The sequence below is a fragment of the Nicotiana tomentosiformis genome, chromosome 3 (assembly GCF_000390325.3).
Source record: "Nicotiana tomentosiformis chromosome 3, ASM39032v3, whole genome shotgun sequence".
NCBI lineage: Eukaryota > Viridiplantae > Streptophyta > Magnoliopsida > Solanales > Solanaceae > Nicotiana > Nicotiana tomentosiformis.
Window position 1 is genome coordinate 82,890,664 of NC_090814.1, and position 23,681 is coordinate 82,914,344.

Below are 23,681 nucleotides of genomic sequence, written 5' to 3' on the forward strand. Positions count from 1 at the left end.
GTGGTCGAGGTAAATGCAGCAATAGCTTTACATTGAGATAACTGGTACATTTCAAGGATTTGCCAATGAAATTCTTGAACTGGATTCTACGCCTATTGTTAACATGTTGAAAGAAGTCAATAAATAACCTTCAGGATGATTGCACTTGATAGTAGGCAAGGAAATGAAAACGCCGTTCGTTGATTTAGGGAGACAATTTGCGTAACAAATGTTTTCGCAAAATGGGCAAACAACATTACCAGCTTCGACCATGCTATTCAAGACTGAGGACCATGCCAAAGAGAAGTTAGAGTGGCCTTCAAGCTGAAGAAGATAAAGAAGCCTGACTTCTGAGTAAGGCAACACCACACAAGCATCAGATTTTGTTATGGAGCTTTCAATTACTAACTTTCTAATGTTGACAAATTAAGGCACCACATCTCCTACTTCATGTATTACACTTTAGCTATTTAAGGTACAGTCGAATGCCTATTGCCAAACCCCCAACCATCACCGGAAGAATTAAATAATTAAATTTAAAAAAAAATGGGGAACTCCTCGGGTAACATTTATGCCAATTTCAGAAAAGGCTTGACGTCCTTTGATGTTCTTGCCTGGGGGGCCGTGGGGGAAAAGAAAAGGAATATTGAACCTCTAGCCATCTTAGCTACTTTGACTTTAAAAAGTTGGAAACAATCAATGACATGTGACCAGAAGGTCACGGGTTCGAGTTCGAGCAGTAAAAACAGCCTCTAAAAGAATTGCAAGGTAAGGTTGTGTACGATAGACTCTTGTGGTCCGTCCCTTTCCTGGACCCCGCACACAGCGGGAACTTAGTGCACCGGACTGCCTTTTTTTTAGAACTTTAAGTCTCAAGTGTGTTGCTTTTACAGATATCCCTCTCAAATATACAACATACATTAACTCAGTCATTTTTTTTACTTCTTGCTGTATTCTTATATTGCAGCTGGATCACCATTGATTTTTACCAACAAAATCATAGTTAGAATAACCATGGAAAAAGATCAGGTGGAGTTACTTCACATGCATCCAGGACAACAGTTATCTATTCATTCAGTTATATAGCACTTTTAACTTAATTGATGAATGAAAATGATGAACTGCTCGCGAAAGGATGACTTTCGACACATCATGATACTGAGCCAGTGGTTTATGCCGGTGCAATCTCTGGAAAGAGCAGACTACCATGGGCTATAGACAGATTGGCTGTCTATAGCTATAGAAAATTAATGGCCAATAGTGATACTTGGAGGCAAGAGGTATAAGACTAGAATTCTTAAATCCAGCCACAATACTTGGTGTAAGCCCATCTAATCCAACTTCCTCGGGCAGGTTCTCATATACTAGTGATTGTAAGCTGCAGCGGTTTGGCAACTGAAATAGTCGAGATGCGGTTGTCCAGGCTAACTTGAACACTACCGTCATCTGAAAAAGAAAAAACAAAAGATTTTTTTTAATATACTCCCTGAAGCATTTATCTACTACCAGCATGGGTGTTCTTTTTAAGAATACACCCTGGAATCATCAGGGAATATGAGTAAGTCAGCACCTGCCATCCTATGAATTACTGTAGATATTAGTTCTCATTTCGCTTAAGATGGAACTTTCCTGCGCCTCATATAAGTTGCAGATCATCCACACCCAAAAAATGAACACAAAAACCATTTTGTTAATGAGAATTTACAATGGCAATTATTTATTTAATTGAAGTGATTATCTTCAAAAAGATATTGAAAGTGAGTGTTTAAATCATCTTGAACTCCTTCTCCATATATGGCTTGTTAAATATTGAAACTGGATCCTATTAAACAAAAATAATAACATTGAAAATTCTACTTCATAATAATCTATCAGGATAAGAAGAGGATTTGCACATGGTATTTATTGATCTAGAGAAGGCGTATGTCAAGGTCCCTGGGGACATTCTTTGGAGATGCCTGGAGGTGAAAGGTGTGTTGGTAGCTTATATTAGGGCAATAAAGGATTTGTATGATGGAGCTAAGACTCGGGTAAGAACTGTGGGATCAGAGCCTTTTCCGGTGGTTATGGGGTTACACCACGGATCTGCGCTCAGCCCGTTCTTATTTGCTCTGGTGATAGACGCACTGACACACCATATTCAAGGGGAGGTGCCATGGTGTATGTTGTTCACTGATGATATAGTTCTGATTGATGAGACGAGAGGCGACGTGAATGAGAGACTGGAGGTATGGAGGCAGGCCCTGGAGTCTAAAGGTTTCAAGTTGAGTAGTACCAAGACGGAATATTTGGAGTGTCAGTTCAGCGAGGGGTCGGGGGAAACGGGCGTGGAGGTGACGCTTGACTCGCAAGTCATCCCTAAGAGAGAGAGTTTCAAGTATCTAGGGTCAATTATCCAGGGAGACGGGGAGATCGACGGGGATGTCACGCACCGTATCGGGGTGGGTGGATGAAATGGAGGTTAGCGTCTAGAGTCATGTGCGACAAGAAGGTGCCACTGAAACTTAAAGGTAAGTTCTATAGAGCGGTGGTTAGACCGGCCATGTTGTATGGAACTGAGTATTGGCCAGTCAATAATTCTCATATCCAGAAGATGAAAGTAGCCGAAATGAGGATGTTGAGATGGATGTGTGGGCACACTAGGCTGGATAAGATTAGGAATGAAGATATTCGGGAGAGGGTGGGCGTGGCTCCCATGGACGTCAAGATGCGGGAAGCGAGGATTAGATGATTCGGGCACGTGTGGAGGAGGATCCTAGAGGCCCCGGTTAGGAGGTGTGAACGATTGACTTTGACAGGTACTAGAAGAGGTAGAGGGCGGCCTAAGAAGTATTGGGACGAGGTGATCAGGCAAGACATAGCGCAACTTCAGATTTCCGAGGACATGGCCCTGGATAGGGAGGTATGGAGGTTGAGCATTAGGGTTGTAGGTTAGGGGGTAGTTGAGCGTTTTTCCAGCTAGTCTGATAGAGTTTGGTCTAGGTCTGCTAGCGGTTGTTGTTCATCACACGTTATTTCCATAATTTATTTTTCAATTTTATTATTGACATACTTATTGCCCTTCCACTTATTTGTTGTCTCTTACGGTACTGATTCTATTTGCCTGGTTTCTATTGTTGTTACAGATCTTTTGTCTTTGAGCCGAGGTCCCCCCCCCCCCCCCCCCCACACACACACACACACACACTAGTGGGATTACTACTGGGTTGATATTGTTGTTGTAATAATCTAGATTAGCATCAACCTGCAATTTCAATCTGTTATAAAATATGACAGTAACGACTACATAGTGAATGTATCTTGACGCGGAGAATGATTATATTGCTTTATAAGATTCTCATCACCGGTAAGCTTAACAACATATACTTCACCATGTGTCTCAATGTTGGAGAACGAGCACTTAACAACCACTTTAAACATGACCATTCTATCAAAAACAGTATCCATCTCCAATGGACACACACTTGAAACTTGTATTTGAAAGGCACGTTTTATTAGACTATAAAGCTATAATGTTTAAATTTACCAAGGCAACAGAGATTATGGTGAATATCTGTGAGAAACAGAATACTCAAAATGGTTACATCTCTTGCAATAAATTTTTTTTGCAGTACCCGCTCCCTTGTATTTGGGCGAGTTAGACAGGTTCTGCTCTTGGGACTTTCTTTATTCTGTTTTGAACTTTATCAACTTTACTAATTACCATTGCAATTTGTATATCACCTGGATTTTCAGATATTGAAATGGCTACTGCAGTAACCATTACTACATTAAGACATTTGACAATTACATTTTTATGCCACTGGGCAACTCATCCATCACGTTCCCATAAAGAACCACTCTCGGCTTGTTTTTTGACATCGGGAAAAGAGAGAATGTGTTAAAAGGAACATTAATATAAACTGATCTCTAAGATAACACTTTCACATAGTCTGCCAAGTAACTTAACCTTTTGGAAATCCAAGGGATGACACTAGTCCATGTTTCATATAAATCGATCTCTTCTATAGTCCTTAGTGAAGCATCTTCTTAATAGGCATGTATGATATAAACTACCATTAAGCTAGATGCTCAAATGGCTTACAAATAATATAAAAAATTAATTTTTTTATTGTTTGGTAGTGCTCCGTAATGACATTATATAACCTCTTTAATGTTTGTTGTCTTTGCCAATTGAATAGAAGGGTTAGGATGCTCTTTTTACCCTTCTTTTTCATTGATTGTTTAAGGCATTCTTTATCAACTTTGATAAAGTTGGAAAAAACCTTTATTGCAAGGATGTGGCTGCATCGAGTATTTTGTTGCTAATAGATATTGACATGTTGCCTTAAAATATTAGAACATAGTAGCATTATAGTTTTAATCAAAAGTGCCTTTCAGGTACAAGCTTCAAACGAGTGTCCTGAATAGTACTGATTTTATTTCTTTGTTACTTTAGGATCATGAAGCCATGTAGGCTGCAGCTCATAGGAAGGAATGAATTGAAGGAAGGTTTAATTGAGATATATTATTATTTTTAATTATTTTTGGAGTCTTTAACACTTCTAATACTAACATGGTTTTACACTCTGGTGTTGCTGATGAATGTTATAATGCATTGGAGATGATACTATAATTATTAATAGAAACGTCATGTTTAAAATGGTTGTTAAGATCTCCAACATTGAAGCGTATGATGAAGTTTATGTTGTCGTTAAGCTTAGAGGAAGGAGCGGATGTAACCTTTCAGCTACCGGTTCATCCGAAACCCACAACTTTCCACACAATGTATAGATATATATGCAAAAACCTACCAAAACAACAACAAATTCCCATAATTTTTATAGTATAATGAGCTAAATACTGAAAATCCTAAAAATGGAACCCATTATATTTAAATCTTGAATCCGCTTCTACTTAGCGGTGATGAGGATCTTATAAAGAAATAAAATCATTCACCATGTCGAGATACATCAACTGTATGTGGTCTTTACTCACATATCTAATAGCGTATTAAAATTGCAATTTGATGTTAATATATATTGTTATCAATAGGGGTGTCAAATGGGGGGGTTAGGCTGATTTTGGGCGGGTCAAAATGGGCTGTGTCAATAAATGGGCGGCTCAATGACCCGCCCAAAAGTAACTTGGGTTGAGATGGGCTGGGTCAAGTTGGGCTAAAATTTGGGCCATAACCCAACCCGCCCAATTCTTATCAAACTTTAATTAATGTGTATCTTATGTATTGTTTAATTATCAAATAAGACTTTTTTTCTTTTGTTATGGTCGTATATAACATATCAAACAAACAAAAATTATTTTAAACATATTTTAGCAAAGTTACTCATGGATCAATTTGGGCTAAAAATAAGCCCAACTTTAGATGGGCTAAAATGGGTTGGGTCAAGATGGACCGAGTTCAACAAATGGGCGGGTCAATGACCAGCCCAACCTTGGGGGGTGTTGGGGGGGGGGGGGGGGCAAATAGGTTTGGGCTCAAATTGCCACCCCTAGTTATCAAGTAAATTTTTCAAAGGTATATTTACTTTTTGTTTAGATGATCCAGATTTCAATAATTAACAAATTATATATGCAGATAAGAGTTTCAGGATCTCAATGCTCACTTTCAATTTTCTTTTTTGAAGATAAATCACTTCAATAGTTAAATACTACCTTTGTAAATTCTCATCAACAATATGGTGGAGGAATAGTAAGAGGGACATTGACAGCGATGATAAGAGCGCAACAAGATAAGCAGAAGCTAAAGATGATTCATCACCTGAATGATACAAAGCAAGGAATTTGACTTCTCTATTATGACCAAAATAGTTGTCCCCTTAATATTACTGTATAGGCAGGCAAACAGTTTCAAGGCAGCATTTACCTGCAAAAGACAAGGGTCTTTTTCATGTTGGAACAGCAATGGGATATTAGCAAAGTACTAGCATGGATGCAGGGCTTACAGAAGACGCCATGAAATGCAGCCACAACTACAAATAAGGATAGTTGGGCCTGAGCACCCTTTTTTCTCTTTTCCAGGAGACACAATTACCCACTATTATGAAGAAATGCAACTGGAGTTGGAAATAAAAGCAATCAGAACAAAACTCCAGTTGAAGAGATTAGTAGATAAGAGGAAGAGTAAGTTCTAAATTTCTTAAAGAGCCCCCCTCCAGGAAGAGTCGAACCCAGGACCATGAAGTCCTTGAGGTCTGAGCCTTGCCACTCAAGCTACGCCTAATTGGAGGCAATTCAAGGTATTTTAAGAGCCTAAAGTCTGTAATAACAAACAAGTGGACCCGGGACCGGGAGTAAGAAATATGCACAAAAATTTTAAGGTCAAGATAATGATGCATCACTGTGAAAAAACCATTTCCTTCATTTCATTTTGTATGATGTTGTTTAAATGTTGATGGAGTTTAACAAAGAAAGAAGAAGATTATGCCAAGTCATTCTTATAAGAAATAAGAACATGTCATTACAGGAAAAATGGAAAGGTAAAACTACAGAGCTTCCGGAAACAGTAAAGTATGTCAATCTTTTGAAATTGACCAAAAAGGAAAAAACCCTCGTGTAAATGGAAAGGAAGGAATACTTGATAGCAGTGGAAAGAGTGATAGGATAAATTAATTAGTCCTTACCTACTTATTAACTGAGCTGCAAGCCCTCTAGCCTGCATTAGAAACTGAAGCCTCCTGTCATCATCATGTTCTTCAAGAAGTGCGAAGTTTAGGTTCAGAAACAACTCCCTATAAAGCTCGCTCATATCATCTAAGCGTTCAGCTCTTCCAGCAGACAAGCAATCAGGTTCTAAGACATACTCCACTGGTTCAGATTCTTTACAACCATCTATGCTATAACTTATGGAAGAGCTCCTTCTAGTTCGATTTTGCACTGTGTAGTTAGAGACTGCTGCTTCTAGTCTTCCAGCTATTACAATGGCTCGTTGAATACACGCAACCGGCAGCTGAAACCAACCAGAACTATGAGATAAATGATGAATGTTTGAATAGACCAATGGAAATGATCGGACTACAAATCAAACCATATTGACACAGGCAATGGAGTAAAATTGAAAAAGACTGGAGCAATAGTGACTCAAAACTTTAGCTAGTGGCCCTCCTTTCAAATTTAGATTCTTAGAGTGGATTCCAAGTTCTCTAGTTTCATATTAGATTTACTATCTGGCTTGATTGAGAATGTCTTCTACTGGACCAGTCTAAAGAGGAACCATGAATACAGGCTAACTTACTTGTGCAAGCTGAGCAACTTTAAAACCAAAACTTCTCTCACAGACCCCTGGTGCAAGTTTGTAAAGGTAGGTGATGTCTTCAGTATTGATGAGATCCATCTTCTCATTTGACTTGAAATCGCCATTCACGTCTCTTTGGGATGTCAGGTATGACACATGGTATGGTTCCACAGAGCCTGGATATTCATTCTTGATACTGACAATTTCAGGGTAATGGGTGACAAATAGAATCATGCATTTCTTGTGCTCTAGGAGATACTGAAGTGTTGCATAAGCAATTGCTACGCCATCATGCGTACTGGTGCCTCTCCCAAGCTCATCAAGTATAACCAACGAGCTGGCTGAGCATTTTTTCAGTATATCAGAAGCCTCGCTGAGTTCTTCTAAGAATGTACTTCTTCCTTGCTGTATACTGTCTGATGCACCCATGCGAGTATATATGCCATCTAGCACGTGCAGTTTTGCAGAGAACGCTGGAACAAAGGATCCAACCTAGAGGAATCCAGAAAAAACACCTTAATCAAACCATAATGTTGTTGATCTTTAGCAAACAAATTATGCACCAACCAGCCATCACTAAGACTGCTTTCCTTTAGACTTATTTTCCAATTAGATATTTAGACTTGTTTCCAATTAGACTTGTTTGAGATACAAGTAATCAATCATCATCAATGCCATGAGAACATGAACTAGAGGCCAGCTTTACATTAAAAAGATTATGATAAGCTGCAGTTACAACAAAACCTTTAAAGTGTTCTTTATTTTAAACAGTTAACTAGTAAGGAAATGTTCCTTCAGTCATACTGCCACAGAGATGATCACCTATAAAAGACCACCACCAAGAAATATATCTCTCCCAGTAAACTTTTCTGACAGTTTTACCTTTTTCTGACCACATATATACATTCTTCTGTAAAAAAATGTTTTCACGTCTAAGGCCGCACAAAGATTGTGAAGCAAAGAACTCTAAAGATAATCACATAGAAGCAAGCATCAATATGGCTTCACCTGAGCCATCAAAGCAATAAGAGCAACTTGGCGAATATAGCAACTTTTTCCTCCCATATTTGGTCCAGTAACAATCTGACAATACTCTCTTTCTGCATGCAAATCTGTATCATTTGGGACAAAGTTATCTTGTAATACTCTCTCCAAAACCTGTTCAAAGCCCTCAGTTAAAATTAAAATTTTCAAAATATGTCAATCAGGAATCACAAACACACATAAGGAATGTCTTAAACAACCAATGAAACGAAAAGGGTAAAAAGAGCATCCTAATCCTTCTTTCAATTGGCAAAGGCAGCAAGCATCAAAGAGGTTATCTAATGTCGTTCTGGAGCACTACCAAGCAACAAAAAGAAAATTTAATTTTCTATGTTATTTGGAAGCCATCGGAGCATCTAGCTTAATGGTAGTTTGAAATCATATAGGCCTATTAAGAAGATTCGTCACTAAGGACCATAGAATAGATGGCTTGCCTAGTGCGGTTTACCTCCCATGTGTGGTTTGCAGGCTATTACACAGGGGGAGGTTTACCCAGTGCGCACCAAATGTAGCGGCTGCGGGTTTCCCTCTTATCAAAAAAAAAAAAAAAAAAAGGACCATAGAATAGATGGATTTACATGAAATGTATGCTAGTGGTATCCCACTATCTCTTGGCTTCCAAAAGGCTTAATCTACTTGACAATCAATGAGAAAGTGCTAAATAATCTTTTTAACAATTCTCTCTTTTTGGATGCCAAAAAAAAAGCTCAGGGTGGTTCTTTATGGGAATGTGATGGATGAGTTGCCCAGTGGCACAAAAATGTAACTGCCGAATGTCTTAATGTTGGTAAAGGTTACTGCAGTAGCCATTTCAACACTTGAATTTCCAGGTGATATACTAATTACAGGTACCTGATCTTCATGGTAAATCAGCCAATGTGACCCAATGACTTTAAAATTCAGGATATTTTCCATTCAGATTCAGCATAATTTTGCAGGAAAATATGATGGGATGCCTTCTTTTGTACTGATATAATTCAATAAGACAAAAATTCAGCACAATACACCATCCTTGGGTATCTAATGCAGATGAAGACATAAACAGAGTCTCATTCTTTCTTCTTTTTTTCCTTTTGTTTTGGTAGCCTACATCTACTGCCACCCCAACTCTCCTCCCAGGAGTCAAGTCAGTTATTTTGGTCCCTGCTAAAGGTAAGCGAGGGAGATCTTTGAAGAGCAACCATTCCTGATCTTTTTCACTTTTGAGATTGAAGAATCATAACTTTCAGTGCAGTGCAGTGGACACAAGACCTTCTCAAGCACAGGATATGTCATGCCACATAGAGCTAGCCTATATTAGTTATCCTACTCGCAAACCAAATAAAGAAACCGGTCTCTCTCCCTTGATCTAAACCAGAATAAGTCTCCACCTTGCTCCCTTGGTGACTCGAATGCCCAATCTCAAGGTTGGAGATGGAGGGACTTTCCACTTGAGCTACACTCTCTTGTCAGCTAAAATTAAAGTAAGTTATTTTTCAAATCACAAACAGAAGTTAAGCTACAATATCTAAAGCAGTCTTAAAAATGGTGAAACTTTAATAAATACTGTTTTAAGCACATACCGGGTGACGACCAGAGCAAATATGTATCTGAACAGCCTCATCATCTTTCACAAAGAGTGGACGGACATAATTCTGGAACAAATAATAAAGCACCATTTACATCCAATAAAGCAAGTAGAAGCAGAAAGGGTAAAAACATAATATTTAACCTTATTCCTCGAAAGAATGGCAAGAGAATTTAGACAATCCAGTGAAGCCAGGGCTTGCACAGCTGCTTGGAACTCAGCAAAGTATCCACCAAAACTCGTTAAAAATTTATTCCAAGCAGCTTGGCAAACGACAGTGAGCTGCTCATTTGCCAATGCTAATTCATCTAAAGCCACTAATACTTCTGGTGGATGATAGCGTATTGCTTTCTTAGTACTGTTCACTTTGACCCAATCTGGCGGCACCTTTGTGTCTAGAGGCAACTGCAGTTGAAGCAACATCCAGTCAAAACAAAACAATACGACATAAAAGGGCATATTTCCTTGGTTTTAATATCTCATGATGGACCACAGGTTCAAGGTATGTACTAAAGATAATTACAACCTAAAGGCCTCAAACTTGGAGCCTATGCAGCACCAACAAGCAAAAAACCTTGCTCAGAAACCACAAAGCAGAAATGACACAGACGTTGGAATACGGTTTTGCACTACAATGCCTAATCTTGATCTGATTTGTGTTGTCCCTTCAAAAATTCGTCTAGACACTTGCATCCAGGAGAATTTACATAGGGGAAAAGGCATGAGATATACATCTTTGTTAAATATGTCCAACGCATGGTGGAAAAGAAAATAGTGTTGGGCAGAAGAGGACTTGGTCAACAAGACAAGGTTAACATTTGGCGCTGAAGCCAGACATGGCGACCAGGAGGACCATGCTTCTTATTTTCATGGACAACCCATAACCACATCCCCTCCACTCTCCCCTCTCCCCCACCCAAAAAGAAGAAGATAGAAATAAACAACAAAAAGAATCAACTCGAAAAGAAAACCAAATAAAGGAAAAAAGAGAAAACAAAGTGAGTAAATATTTCGGTGATTAGAGTAAAATAAGATAGATCATGACAGCATAGTAGAAGAAAACAACACAACAAAATATATCTCTCAAACTGCAACACTTTGAATCCTGAGGTATAGTCAACCAAGAGTGAAATAAAGCTGCAATGCGAAGCAAAATATTTCCAAATTGTCAACAGCAAGAAGACGTAAAAGGACTTAACAGAAATAAATCATTGTCACTGCCCAAATAAGTTTCAGAAAGACTCTAATAACAGTTAAAACATTTGAAGAAAGGATTTCATATAAGTCGTCAACAGAAGCAATTAAAAATCAGGAAAAGCAAGAACAGGTCCTCGTTATTTCAAGCACACTGGAAAGATTCCACCAACAGCGAATATTTTTGACCAAGAGTTTGAAGTAGTATTTTTTAAAATAGTTAAAACCAATAAACATGAAAGGAGAATTTCAAGAAGAAAAATGGGAACATGATAAAAGCTTGTTCTGACTTCTTCTATTAATGTACCTCTATCAAATGTGTAATTCCAGCTACACTCATGTACTCCAAATTGCGGACATGAAGCTGCTTGCGATACACACCAATTAATGAGTCTAACTTCTCATTTGCCAACTCAACTCTCCTTGTAACTTCAGCAACCTGTGTACAAACTGAAATTGGTCAATGAATCAAGGTCAGGTAAGAAACGTGGCACAGAAAGAGAATACAACAAACCTCAGGGAACTTTCCATCCGAAATGAAGAATAAATTGTGAAGATCTCGTCTGTCAGCGGCTTCCTTGTTTAAAGCAGACAAAAGCTTTGCGGCAGCATTAATAACAGTAGACGATGAGGCAATTGATATCAACTTTCTCAACAGTACTGAGCGCAAGGTCTCTCTTTGCAGATTCGTACTTTTATCCTCTTCTATCCAAAGCTGCTGAAGTTGTTTTGCAGCAGTCAAGATAGCTTGAATGACTGCAATAAACTGATAAAGAAGTTCCTATTAACTTTCATCTTTAAGATGATTGAGGCTGCAAAACCAATTCAAGGAACAGTGTATGCTTGTTTATGGTGAGTGATAAAGATATATTCTCATGATCTCATATGTAAGCACTGCGAGCTGATCGGAACATCTAACCGAAAGTTTAATATCTCCCCACCATAGGTTCCTGTCTGTAGTTACAGAACTTGTTGCTTAAGTGACGGAACCTTTGAAAAGTTGCATGTTGATGATTTTCCTCATCAGATCAGAGACTGTAGCATATAGTATAAACCTAAGAAGATCTTGATCAATTAAACAAAAGATAAATCCCTTCACCTCAGATGCGGTAGCTTTTCTGTGAAAAATTCTTGTAATCCCGCGTTGAATATCTGGTGACCTTCCTAGAGTGGACAGAACTGAAGAAATTATATGATGTATCTCTGGTTGCGAAATGGTGACATCAGCACCTTCCACCTCTAAGAAAGAAGTATAAGAAGTTCGATAAGTTTTCATAGATTCTGCAATCTCTGAAACTGCATCAAGACGAGCAGCTATCATGTTTCTATCACATAAAGGATGAGTCACCTGCAAAATACGAAATTACTGATGTACTCTGTATCCACTCATATTACTATAACCCAACAAACTAGGGGCCAAAGAATCTCCATACCCAGTGCCTGAGAAGCCTTGAACCAATTACAGTAAGTGTCTGATTCATACAATGCAGTAAGGAGCCAGATTCGGATCCGTCAAAATTATTCTTCAAAACCTACATCATCGGTAAAATTACAAATCAGGAAAGCATATGCCTTTGTATGTCTCCTGAGAGCTAAAAAACTACCGGTGGAGTAAAGTAGAGAGAATGAAAAGAAAACTTTTAGAACTCTTATCGAATTCTATACTCACTCCATTTCAATTTATGTGAATCTATTTGACTGGGCACGGAGTTTAATAAAGACTGGAGTTTAATAAAGAAAGAAAGATTTTTAAAACTTATGGCCTAAAACAATCCATAGATATTTGTGTGGCTATAAATCATTTCATTAGGGGTAAAATGGAAAGTTTAAAGTCACATTGTTTCTAAATTTAGAAAAGAGCCATTCTTTTCGAAATGGACTAAAAAGGAAATAGGTTCACGTAAATTGGATCGGAGGGAGTATTATAAATATAATCAATTTATGTAGGAACTATTTTCTAATTCATTCTCTTTTTTGAAGATTCCTGATGCTGTGACAAGCTAGGCATCTTTAATGTTTCTTCACCAGTAAAAAAGATTGCTAAATTATTCTCCTCTCCGTCCTGCATGATTTTATAACAGATCAAAACCCTAACAGAAGTAAACCCAGTAGTCCCTCCAGATGTGACCCTGGAAAATTCACTTGAAACTACGCCAATGTGAAAGAGGTCTAATTAAAAGGAAGCAATACATGCTTATTACGAGTTCTAACCAAACAGGGCACTCTTTAATGGTCCTACCAGGTCTAATACTAGTTAGGAATCAAGCGGGACACCGGATTAGGTTTTGCAGTTTGGCCACTATGCTATCTCACATTTTTTTGTGGATAAGGGACCCCTGTGCATCTCACGTAGCCTGGATTTAGTAGTATTGTGTACAGATACAAATCATAGACGCTACCAGCTATCCATTCAAGAACAACCACATTTTTATGTGTTTAGTAATTCATAGGCACACCACGCCTATCAGTCACATATTAACACATTGCTATGCAGCCTATGCTAGCAAATGCACAAAAATCAAATGCAATCTCGTTCTCCGAAATTAATTGTCCTACCTGACTTTTTTGCACTTTCTAGATAGAGCCTTTTCTCCGAATTCTTGAATACTTTTAACTATTGGAACCCAGTTAAATTTAGAATATAACAGAATCTAACTCTTACAAACCAATAAGACAGAAAGAGAATATGATATTAATCAGTTTCTACTTCCTACTAAGAAAAATGTTAATCCCACGTGCTAAGGTAAGCTTTGCAGTCTGGCTCGCGTTGATGCACAAATAATGAGATAAGAAAGAATAACACGAAAAAATTACTACATCATTTTACAACTAGAAAACATATGAACAAGAGTTAGTTATGGGACTTCCTAACCATAGATAATCTTATAAGTCAAAGATCATGAATAAGTTCTCCCTCCAAAATATGTGCCTGACTACACTTTCCACAAGCAGAGCAGTGTAAAGTTTGACTACAATATGATAATTTTATCTACGTCTAAGTTTTGGTCAACTTGACTCTCATAAAGTAAAAAGTGACGAAAATAGCAAACAGAGTAATAGCTGATTAATTAATAGAACAATCCAGTAACTGTGCCCCAATGACGAACTAGTGGGAAACGGAATGAATTCTCTACATATTCAATTCTACTCGGACAAATGTGGCAATAAGTAAGCAAAGCTAAATAAAGATCAAAATCTGTACAATTTTGACCAATTTCCATATGAAATGAATAAAACTTTCAACAGAGTAGTATCTACTTTGTACAAAATAACATATCTCCTCATAGTTCATATACTGCAAAAATTGGAGGAGGAAGATAAACCAGTGAGCTAAAGGAAGAAGGGTGAATAAGGAGTACAATGAAAGAACTAGACAAGCGAGAAAGAGATGTGTGAGAAAATAGGGAGAGAATGAGAGACGTGGAAGGAACAGAAGTGGTGGAGTCTTGATCTCAAGTGTTGTTCATAAAACAGTTCGCTTCCCTGTGTTTAGTTCACATATAAGCACCTTAAGAAAAGTAATGATAGCTATGCAACAGTGGTTTGCTGGTTGACACTTTTTCTTATTGGTAACTTGCATCTACTCCATCCTAACCTCTCCTCCAGGAGTCAAAAGTCTCATCATTTTGCTCCCATGGTGACTCAAACCCCCAGCTTACAGGTTGGAGGTGGAGAGAGCTTTCCACTTGAGCTACCCACTTTTGTCTTGCTAGTTCATACACGTGTGATGTTTTAACCACTCCTACAAATGTTTCAGGTACCAGAGAGTCAGTGGTTGCCTTTAACTGGGTATATTATCCACATCTAGACTCTCTCTATATAACAAATTCATTGGCTTGATTATATCAATCATAAGATGATTGACAGTTGCTTATTTAAATGCTTATCTACCTTACAGTATGGAGTTTACTTGTCACAGAAAAATTAAATGCTGTCTTGACAGCAAATTTAGATTCTATAATGATAGCAGAGTTATGTTAATCGAGCTCAAGTTTACTGAGGTTCACATTTACAGATGGTTCCCCTTAACCCCAACTAATTTTGCTTACTTCATGCTTCAATTCTTATAAATTGCAGCAGTCACACCCTCCTTTAGTTTTGAGTCCCATCAACTATTGCTTTGAGAAGGAAGCTTCGGCGAAGAACACGTGAAAACAATAAGAAAATGCATTGCTCATGCCTGGAAGTCCCAAAGTTACTAAAGTTCATTAATGGAATATATCAAATTTTTTCTTTGGTTTATCTGCTTTGGGGTGGGGGAGCGTTAACCCACTCACCTCAAGTTGCTGCAGTGCATTGGCTGAAAGGGTCATCTCCATGTTGCAAGAGAAGGGACGAAATGAAGCTCCCAAGCACAGAACTCTTTCCAAACCAAATTGTTTTAGATGTCTAATAATTAAGGCCAATGCTTGTATAGCCAGACCAGGCATTGCCATCATTCCCTACAGATCAAGACAAAATAAGATGAAAGGAGGCGGCATATTTAATGCACAGAGAAACCCAATATCATAGTGAACCCCACCCCACGGACAAAGAAAAAGACATAACATAAGAAAGTATAAACATGTTTACAAAAGATATGAAGATATTAAGTTTGACGTTTTGATTCCATCTGCTAGATGGTATATCAAAAATTTAGACTATTCAGTCCCAAATCCAAGTGTAGAAATCACACCTGGATTGTGATCCGATTGTGTTCGTGCATTTTCACTTCAGCCTCTTCCCTTTCTTGGACATTTGACAAATAATGTTCCTGCATGCCCTCATATAGAGACATCACTTCAGCAAGAGCACCGCCATCACTGAACCGATCTGATGATACATCCTCCACCCTAACATTAGATGCTGGTCCAGCATAAGCCAGTAGCAGCTGAAAAGAATAGAATAAATTAAAGCAAAACCACTGAGCTTTGCAGTACATTTAATTGAATAATTTCCCTACAAAGTTCAATTATTATATTTTTGGATGAGTTCCAAACAAGCCCCAATAACATTACCCCATGAACGTGACAATCCAAAAGCACAATTCTAAACAGACTAATAGACCGGTAACTTCATGTCCAAAAACTCTAGAAGATATCACCAACAAATTTTGGACAGAGCAAACAAAAATAAGAAGCGCTCTCTCTACCTTCACACTAATAATTTAACCAGTTTCCTGTCGTATTTCTGTGAGTGATCAGTCCATATACTCTTCGAATATTAAAATATTACATTCATCTCACTTGAATATACACCTTCTCTGGGCTATAATAACTTGCTAGCTTAGTTATATGAGTGGCATTTCATAGTTTGGCTGGCCTGCTCGAGTTACAAACAGGTCCCTGTTTGTGAGTTACACAAGTTTGTTCGTCGTTAATAGAAACAAATGGACCATATTCCCAAAAAAAGAAAAGAAAAGGTCATACATCCTAAAACTGCAATTTCTTTACAATGTGTTGTGAGAAAGGACGAGGCGTAACCATTACTTTCAGCAAAACGGGAGGCAGTTCTACCACTGCCTGAATCAGGATTAAATGCCTGTATATTTTTGCCCCATTAGAGATATGGCAAACATGAACCTTATTTTAATGCATGGTCAGCTCGAGCTTTGACGATTAAGGTTTCACTCATGTTTGTGCCTCAAATGAATCACCGTTGATAAAGATTCTCTGGGTCCAGTATTCAATCTAGAAATTAATGCAGACAAAATTAACAAAGAATCTGCAACAGAACGACCTACTAATAAATACTATCTTTTATTGTGCAGCTCCCTTTATTAAAAGTTTAAGCTTTTAGAGAGTGAGAAATTTTAATTCTCTAATTAATTCTTCAACAAACTGAATATTGCATTTCCATTAATAGGAAGTCAATGATGACAGATTTGCACACAAATGAGCAATAATTCTTTTTTACGTTATACATTTTCCTTATTAGTCTGTTCTTAAAAGAATGACACATTTCTATATTTGAAAATAATTTAACTATAAACTTTTTCTTTTACCTATTTTACCCGTTAAGCTTTAGATCACAAATTTCAAAAGTCGTACTTTTTTTCTTAAACTTCGTGTCACATCAAACTACATCACATAAATTGACACGGAGGGAGTAACAATCAGTCACCTTCTCTGTCTGCTTAGATATAGGCTTGGCAACAAGCAATTCAGCTGGCATCAAGTTGAGGATCATCGCCTCCAACCCCACCCTCATAAAATTATCATTGAACTCCCCATAAACAACATCTCCGGTCGAAACTTCAACCCCAACAACCCCGATTTTCACATCAACCCCCCTACAACCCTCAATCCCAAAATCAACATCCTCCATTCCCTTCTCAACAACACAACACAAATAGTTATTACATGACCCGACTCCCTCATCTCCACCCCCTACATCTTCCGAAGCCTCCAGAGTAGCTTTCGTGTACAGTGCCGATAACCCACGGCCAAAAGGGCCCAATTTATTCGAGCCATGTGCCTTAATTGCAGCAGTCTCCGTTTGCTTAACAACACCAACTTTGTATCCTGCACTCACCAGCCTCCTTACGTGGACATTCAGCCGAAAAGTCGGTACACTAGCTGTTAAGAAATTGTGATCCATATGTGCATAAATTCCTAAAACCCTAGCAGCATTTTCTGCATCCTGACCAAAAAATCTGTACTTATAACCAACTTCGATCATCAATAAAATGTCTGGGTACTTGGCCTTAAGCTCCACAACTTGTTGCTCTAATGGTGTGTACTTGGGGTTTTGAATATCATAACATTTAGAAGGTTCCAGAAGGTCGGTAGATGGTTCTAGAAGTTTATCCAGGAACCTCTGGTGGAGAGTGGGGTTAGGAAGAGGAGGGGGTGGGTTGTGTACGTGGGGTGATAGCTTAGGGATTTTGGTGTGTTTTGTGGGAGGAGGAGAAGTGAGTTGAGAATTTCTGAGGCGTTTTGCAGGTGAAAAGGTGACGGTGGCAGTAATTTTGGGAGGTGGAGTACAGGGAGGGGTTGAAGCTGAAGTTGAAGGGTCTTTTTCGTTCTTTGGTTTTGGTGCAAAGAAGCGGGAAATCACTTGTTGTTTTGGTTTTCCCATTTTTACAAATGTTGCCGTCGTCGATCGTCGTGGTGGTGGCGGTGGTTCCGACGGGGGACGTTTTGGCGGTACGAAGTGCAAAGGTGGTTTGGTTTTGTAGTGTTACGGTTCTGTTGGCGCGTTTACATTACAGTTATTATCATACTTTGGGGTCAATATCCCCTTACCATGTCGAAGTGCAGTAAATAACACTGTTATTTTGACGTGTCACTCAAGGTGAAAAACACGTTGTCCAAGCGCCAGAGAGGTTAATTATTTGTATACTGATAAAATCGAGCCCCGCGGCATGACTCGACTTCCCAGTGAGCTAAACGGAGCAGGAAAGAGACTGTAATGGATCGGCGTCGAGAAACCCCTTGTATCGGGGCTCGGTCAAAACACTTGTATTCGGGAATATCGGGGTCATATCCTTCTGGTCCGATTTGAGGATTGAGAGTTCGGAAAGCATTACCAAACAGAAGCACATGACTAACAAAGGGTCGTGATATTCGTGCCTAACCGGATATCACAGAGTGAATCTCGGCCCATATCGGCAAAAAATATTAACGAAACGGAAGATTTTTACCTTTATTAGAATTGTACTTATGGTAACACTCCCCTATTATATAAAGGGGAAAGCTTATTATTCAGAACACACATTATAACATGCATATCAAGATAATTTATTTCTAATTCTTTTTGTTGTTCAAAGTTCTTATTCATGTTCTTAAATTCTTCATAAGTACAAGCTTGGAATCGAGGGCAGGTTCTTCATCGAGCCATCAACCGAGCTCGGAATCACTGTTATCATTGGTTTGGTCATCTATTACGTTTTTTATTTGTTTAATCTAACGCTATTAATCACTTGTATTGAATTAATCCACATATTCTTAAAATCATATATAAATTCAATTGCTATCTGTTTTTAAAGGTAAACAGTTTGGCTCCCTGGGCTAGGGATAATAGTGGTAATTTGATACAAATTCCCATAATACACTCTATTTTACACTTGTTCTTTGAGATTTTAATTTCAGGTCAAATTAAAAATGTCGAACTCTCAATCTGCCCCTTTAAACGTTGATGTTGAGTCTGTCCACCAGGGCTAGAACAACAATGTAGTACCCAGCAACGAGGTGCCCCCTATTGACACAAACAGAGTTTCAGTCGCGGACCCGATCGATGCTAACTCACATGTAGCTATCGACGCAAAATTCCATACTAACCCCGAAAATAGCGTTCGTGGGGGAGCCCAATCGATGGCCCGGAGTACACACGACGGCGAAGGTGATGGGATCAATTTGTGGGTAATCTTCGAAATGTTACAGGCTCAACATGCAACGATAGCCCAGTTGCAGAACCAAAGTCGCGCCCCCAACAGAGTTGAGCCCGAACCATCCCGGGAAAATACTCGCAGATATGAACCGGCCACAGAAAGGCCGGGTGAAGTTGAACCCGGAACCAACCCCGAAATAATAAAGATACTTGAGGAACTAACAAAACAGGTGGAATCGGGAGAAAATAAAATCGAAGCCAACGACAAAAAAGTGGAGACTTATAACTCTAGGGTTGATCATATCCCAGGAGCACCCTCGATATTGAAAGGCTTGGATTCCAAGAAGTTCGTCCAAAAACCTTTCCCTCCGAGCGCAGCTCCGAAATCGATCCCAAAAAAGTTCTGTATGCCCAAAATTCCAAAGTATAACGGGACCATCCGAATAAACACCTAACCTCTTACATGTGTGCCATCAAGGGAAATGAGTTGGAAGATGACGAAATTGAGTCGGTTTTATTGAAAAAGTTCGGGGAAACCCTGTCTAAAGGAGCAATGATATGGTATCACAACTTGCCCTCTAATTCCATTGATTCGTTTGCTATACTTGCGGATGCCTTCGTAAAAGCTCATGTCGGGGCCATCAAAGTCGAGACCAGAAAATCAGACCTCTTTAAAGTCAAGCAAAGAGATAACGAAATGCTCAGGGAGTTCGTGTCGATGTTCCAAATGGAAAGGATAGATCTTCCCCCGGTTGCGGATGATTGGGTTGTTCAAGCATTCACTCAAGGACTCAACCCCCAAAGCTTTTTGGCTTCACATCAGCTGAAACAGAATTTTATAGAGTACCCGGCAGTAACTTGGGCTGACATCCATAGCAAGTATAAATCAAAAATCAGAGTGGAGGATGATCAGATCATAGCCCCCTCTGGGTCCGTGTATCCCATCAGAACTAATGACAGGTCTAAAAGAGTCGTCGATTAGCAGAAATCGGTACCAACCATATAGCGGAGATCGAAGGGGCAGTGGATCCGGATGTAACCCAGCGAGGAATGAAAAAAGAAGCGATCGAGGTCATAATAACCGAGGACTCATGAGTAAAAACGATTTCGACAAGCCAATCGGGGCCAGGGAGGCACCAAGGCTATCGGAGTACAATTTCAGCGTCGATGTTGTCGGCATCATATCAACCATCAGACGCATCAAAGATACCAAGTGGCCTCGGCCATTACAGTCTGATCCTGTCCAAAGAGACCCCAACATGGTGTGTAAGTATCATGGCACCCACGACCACAGGACCGAAGATTGCCAATAGCTAAGGGAAGAAGTGGCCCGGTTATTCAATAACGAACACCTCTGGGAGTTTCTGAGTGATTGAGCCAAAAATCACTTCAGGAATAGGGACTCCAACAAACAGACCGAGCAGGAGGAACCTCAGCACGTCATCAACATGATCATCAGTGGAGTCGATATCCCCAGGGCCAATGCTGAAGCGCACTAAGGTGTCCATTACAAGGGAAAAGCAAACCCGAGATTACATGCCGGAGGGGACCATCTCTTTCAACAATGAAGACGTTGAAGGCATCGTGCAACCACATAACGATGTGTGGTAATTTCTACACTCATAAATAAATCTCGAGTTAAGCGTGTATTGATTGATCCAAGTAACTCGGCCAATATCATCAGATAGAGGGCTGTAGAGCAGCTGGGTCTACAAGACCAAATAGTGCCCGTGGTCCGGGTATTAAACGGATTCAACATGGCATGTGAAACTACTAAAGGGGAGATAACCCTGCTAGTGAACACTGCCGGAACCATTCAGGAAATGAAGTTCTACATCATCGAGGGGGATATGAGGTACAACGCTCTATTCGAAAGGCCATGGATTCACAACATGAGGGTAATACTCTCAAAACTGCACCAGGAATTGAATTTCCCCACACCGGAAGGGATCAAAACAGTTTACGGAGAATAGCCGACCGCAAAAAAGGTTTGCGGTCGATGAGGTGATCCCGATATCCGCTCTCTCGACATCAAAGAACCTGAAGTTGATTGGGAAGGAAGAAACTAAATAGAAATCACAAACATTGGCCTCGATCGAACTGGAGAAGCAAAAATAGGCGAGGATGATGATTACGGAGTTCCCATATCATTTATCGCCCCTGACGATTCTGATGCCACCAAGTCAACGGTCGAGGAGCTGGAGCAGGTCATATTGATCAAACACTTGCCTGATCGGAAGGTATACATGGGCACAGGGTTAACTCCCTAGCTCAGAAAAAAAGTCATTGAATTCCTTATAGCTAACGTAGATTGTTTTGCTTGGTCCTATCTTTGATATGACATAAATCCCGCGAGAAATAACTACTCACAAGTTGAGCTTGGATCCGAAGTTCCGCAAGATTAAACAGAAGAGGAGTCCTCAGTCCGAAGTAAAGCATGCATTCATCAAATACGAGGTATCCAAACTCCTTAAAATAGGTTTCATTCAGGAAGTTAAGTACCCAGATTGGTTAGCTAACATAGTTATAGTGCCTAAAAAGGGAAATAAATTAAGAATGAGCGTAGATTACAAAGACTTGAACAGGTGTGCCCTACAGACTATTTCTTTTGCCTTATATCGATCGCATGATCGATGCGGCGGCCGACCACGAGATACTCAGCTTTCTTGACTCCTATTCTAAGTACAACCAAATCCGGATGGACTCGGGCGATCAAGAAAAAACTTCCTTCATCACTAAATTCGGTACCTATTGTTATAACGTAATGTCGTTCGGACTAAAAACGTCGGTGCCACTTACCAACGCCTAGTAAACAGGATATTTGAAGAGCAAATAAGAAAATTAATGGATTTTTACATTGACAGCATATTAGTTAAGTCCCTGCGAGCAGAGGACCATTTGGAATTTTGCAGGAAACCTTCAACATACTGAAGAAATACAATATGAAGCTGAACTCAGAGAAATGCGCATTCGGGGTCGGGTCTGGGAAGTTCCTTGGATTCATGGTGTCCAACCGGGGAATCGAGATCAATCTCGACAAAATCAAAGCTATAGAAGACATCACCATAGTGGACAATGTCAAGGCCGTTCAAAGGCTAATCGGGCGCATAGCCGCCCTGGGTCAGTTCATATCAAGATCCTCCGATAAGAGCCATCGGTTCTTCTCATTATTGAAGAAGAAGAAGAACTTTTCGTAAACCTCACAGTGCCAGCAAGCTTTGGAAGAACTCAAACGATACCTTTTGAGTCCATATTTGCTTCATACTCCGAAGGTTGACGAGCAGTTGTACCTGTATTTAGCGGTATCTGAGATAGCGGTAAGTAGAGTCTTAGCCCGGGAGGAGGAAGGTACGTAATTTCCTATCTATTATGTTAACAGGACCCTAGGCGAGGCCGAAACAAGGTATCCTCAAGCGCAACCTTATTTTCGGATCCCTTCCCGTAGTACTGTAACTAGGGATTGTTTTGATCTTTTTAATGAAGAAAAGCAAAAGTTGAAGAGGTCTTTTATAGAAACGAAACAAAGAGTATGTATTACCACTGATACCTAGACTTCTATACAAAGAATCAATTATATGTGTATCACTGCCCATTGGATTGATAATGAATGGAATATGCATAAAAGAATAATTAATTTTTGTCCCATTGTTAGTCATAAAGGCGAAGATATGGAAAATGGTATTGGTAGGTGCTTACGTGAGTGGGGGATAAATAAGATCTTTAACAACAGCTACGTCACCCTGACTACCCCCCGGAACAGATTGAAAACCTAAATTTGATTGTTTTTTATCAACAATAATAGGGCGTTTAGGACATTTAAATATATGAGAAAGAAGTGTCGACGTACCGTCTTTGGTCTTAAAACAATACTCAATAAAGTAATAGTCACATTTTGCTTTTGTACTCCCTTCGGAAGTAATAATTTCTATAAAATGATCCCACACAATAGACCTTTTTTTTCCTTTTTTGGTTATATTTGACTCCGTTATTTCATATTTGCTTATTGCATTTGAATTAGAAGCCCCACTTTCACCCATCATCTTATCACTTTGTATATTTTCAGCCATGCTATGAGTCACTACAACAAGAAAAGAAATGAAAATAACCATTTTCTTAACAGATATTTAAACAAAAACTGTCAAAATCGATCTCAAAACAGCACAAGGCAGAGAAGGCAACAGTTGGAATTTCAACAAGAAAAGAAACTTACCATCTGCTGCTCTGGGCTCTGGCTATGACGACAGGGAGAGGCGAGATGACGAGTTGGCGAGAGGGAGAGGCGAGATAGAGAGGCGAGTTAGCGAGAGGGAGATAGTGAGTCTGTTGCTCTGGCTGCTGGGTGTAATACTGAAATTA

The 23,681-nt window shown here is 39.3% G+C and overlaps 1 protein-coding gene across 2 annotated transcripts; it reads right to left on the reverse strand.

Moving 5' to 3' along the window:
• Positions 1-440: 440 nt before the first annotated feature.
• Positions 441-18,201, reverse strand: LOC104091927 (DNA mismatch repair protein MSH3). Of its 2 annotated transcripts, XM_009597372.4 has the most exons (15): positions 17,118-18,201; positions 15,691-15,885; positions 15,293-15,457; positions 12,449-12,547; positions 12,115-12,363; positions 11,530-11,781; positions 11,323-11,454; positions 9,966-10,226; positions 9,817-9,888; positions 8,219-8,368; positions 7,211-7,702; positions 6,600-6,925; positions 5,922-6,032; positions 5,738-5,842; positions 441-1,425 (listed from the first exon to the last, which is right to left on the reverse strand). In XM_009597372.4, exons 1-13 carry the CDS (start codon positions 18,072-18,074, stop codon positions 6,017-6,019), a joined length of 3,366 nt encoding a protein of 1,121 aa, XP_009595667.1. In that variant the 5' UTR covers positions 18,075-18,201; the 3' UTR covers positions 441-1,425; positions 5,738-5,842; positions 5,922-6,016. The 2 variants fall into 2 exon arrangements, with proteins under 2 accessions (XP_009595667.1, XP_009595668.1); XM_009597373.4 differs by lacking the exon at positions 5,922-6,032.
• Between the last annotated feature and the right edge of the window lie 5,480 nt (positions 18,202-23,681).

Bases quoted from the DNA above. Each gene is read 5' to 3' on its own strand.
- LOC104091927 (XM_009597372.4), bottom strand. From the start codon at position 18,074: ATGGGAAAACCAAAACAACAAGTGATTTCCCGCTTCTTTGCACCAAAA. The intron at 12,548-15,292 runs GTGAGTGGGTTA...CCGATGATGTAG, and splicing joins ATGCACTGCAGCAACTTGAG to GTTTTGAAGAATAATTTTGA. The intron at 11,782-12,114 runs GTGAAGGGATTT...CTTCTTTATCAG, and splicing joins GAAAAGCTACCGCATCTGAG to TTTATTGCAGTCATTCAAGC.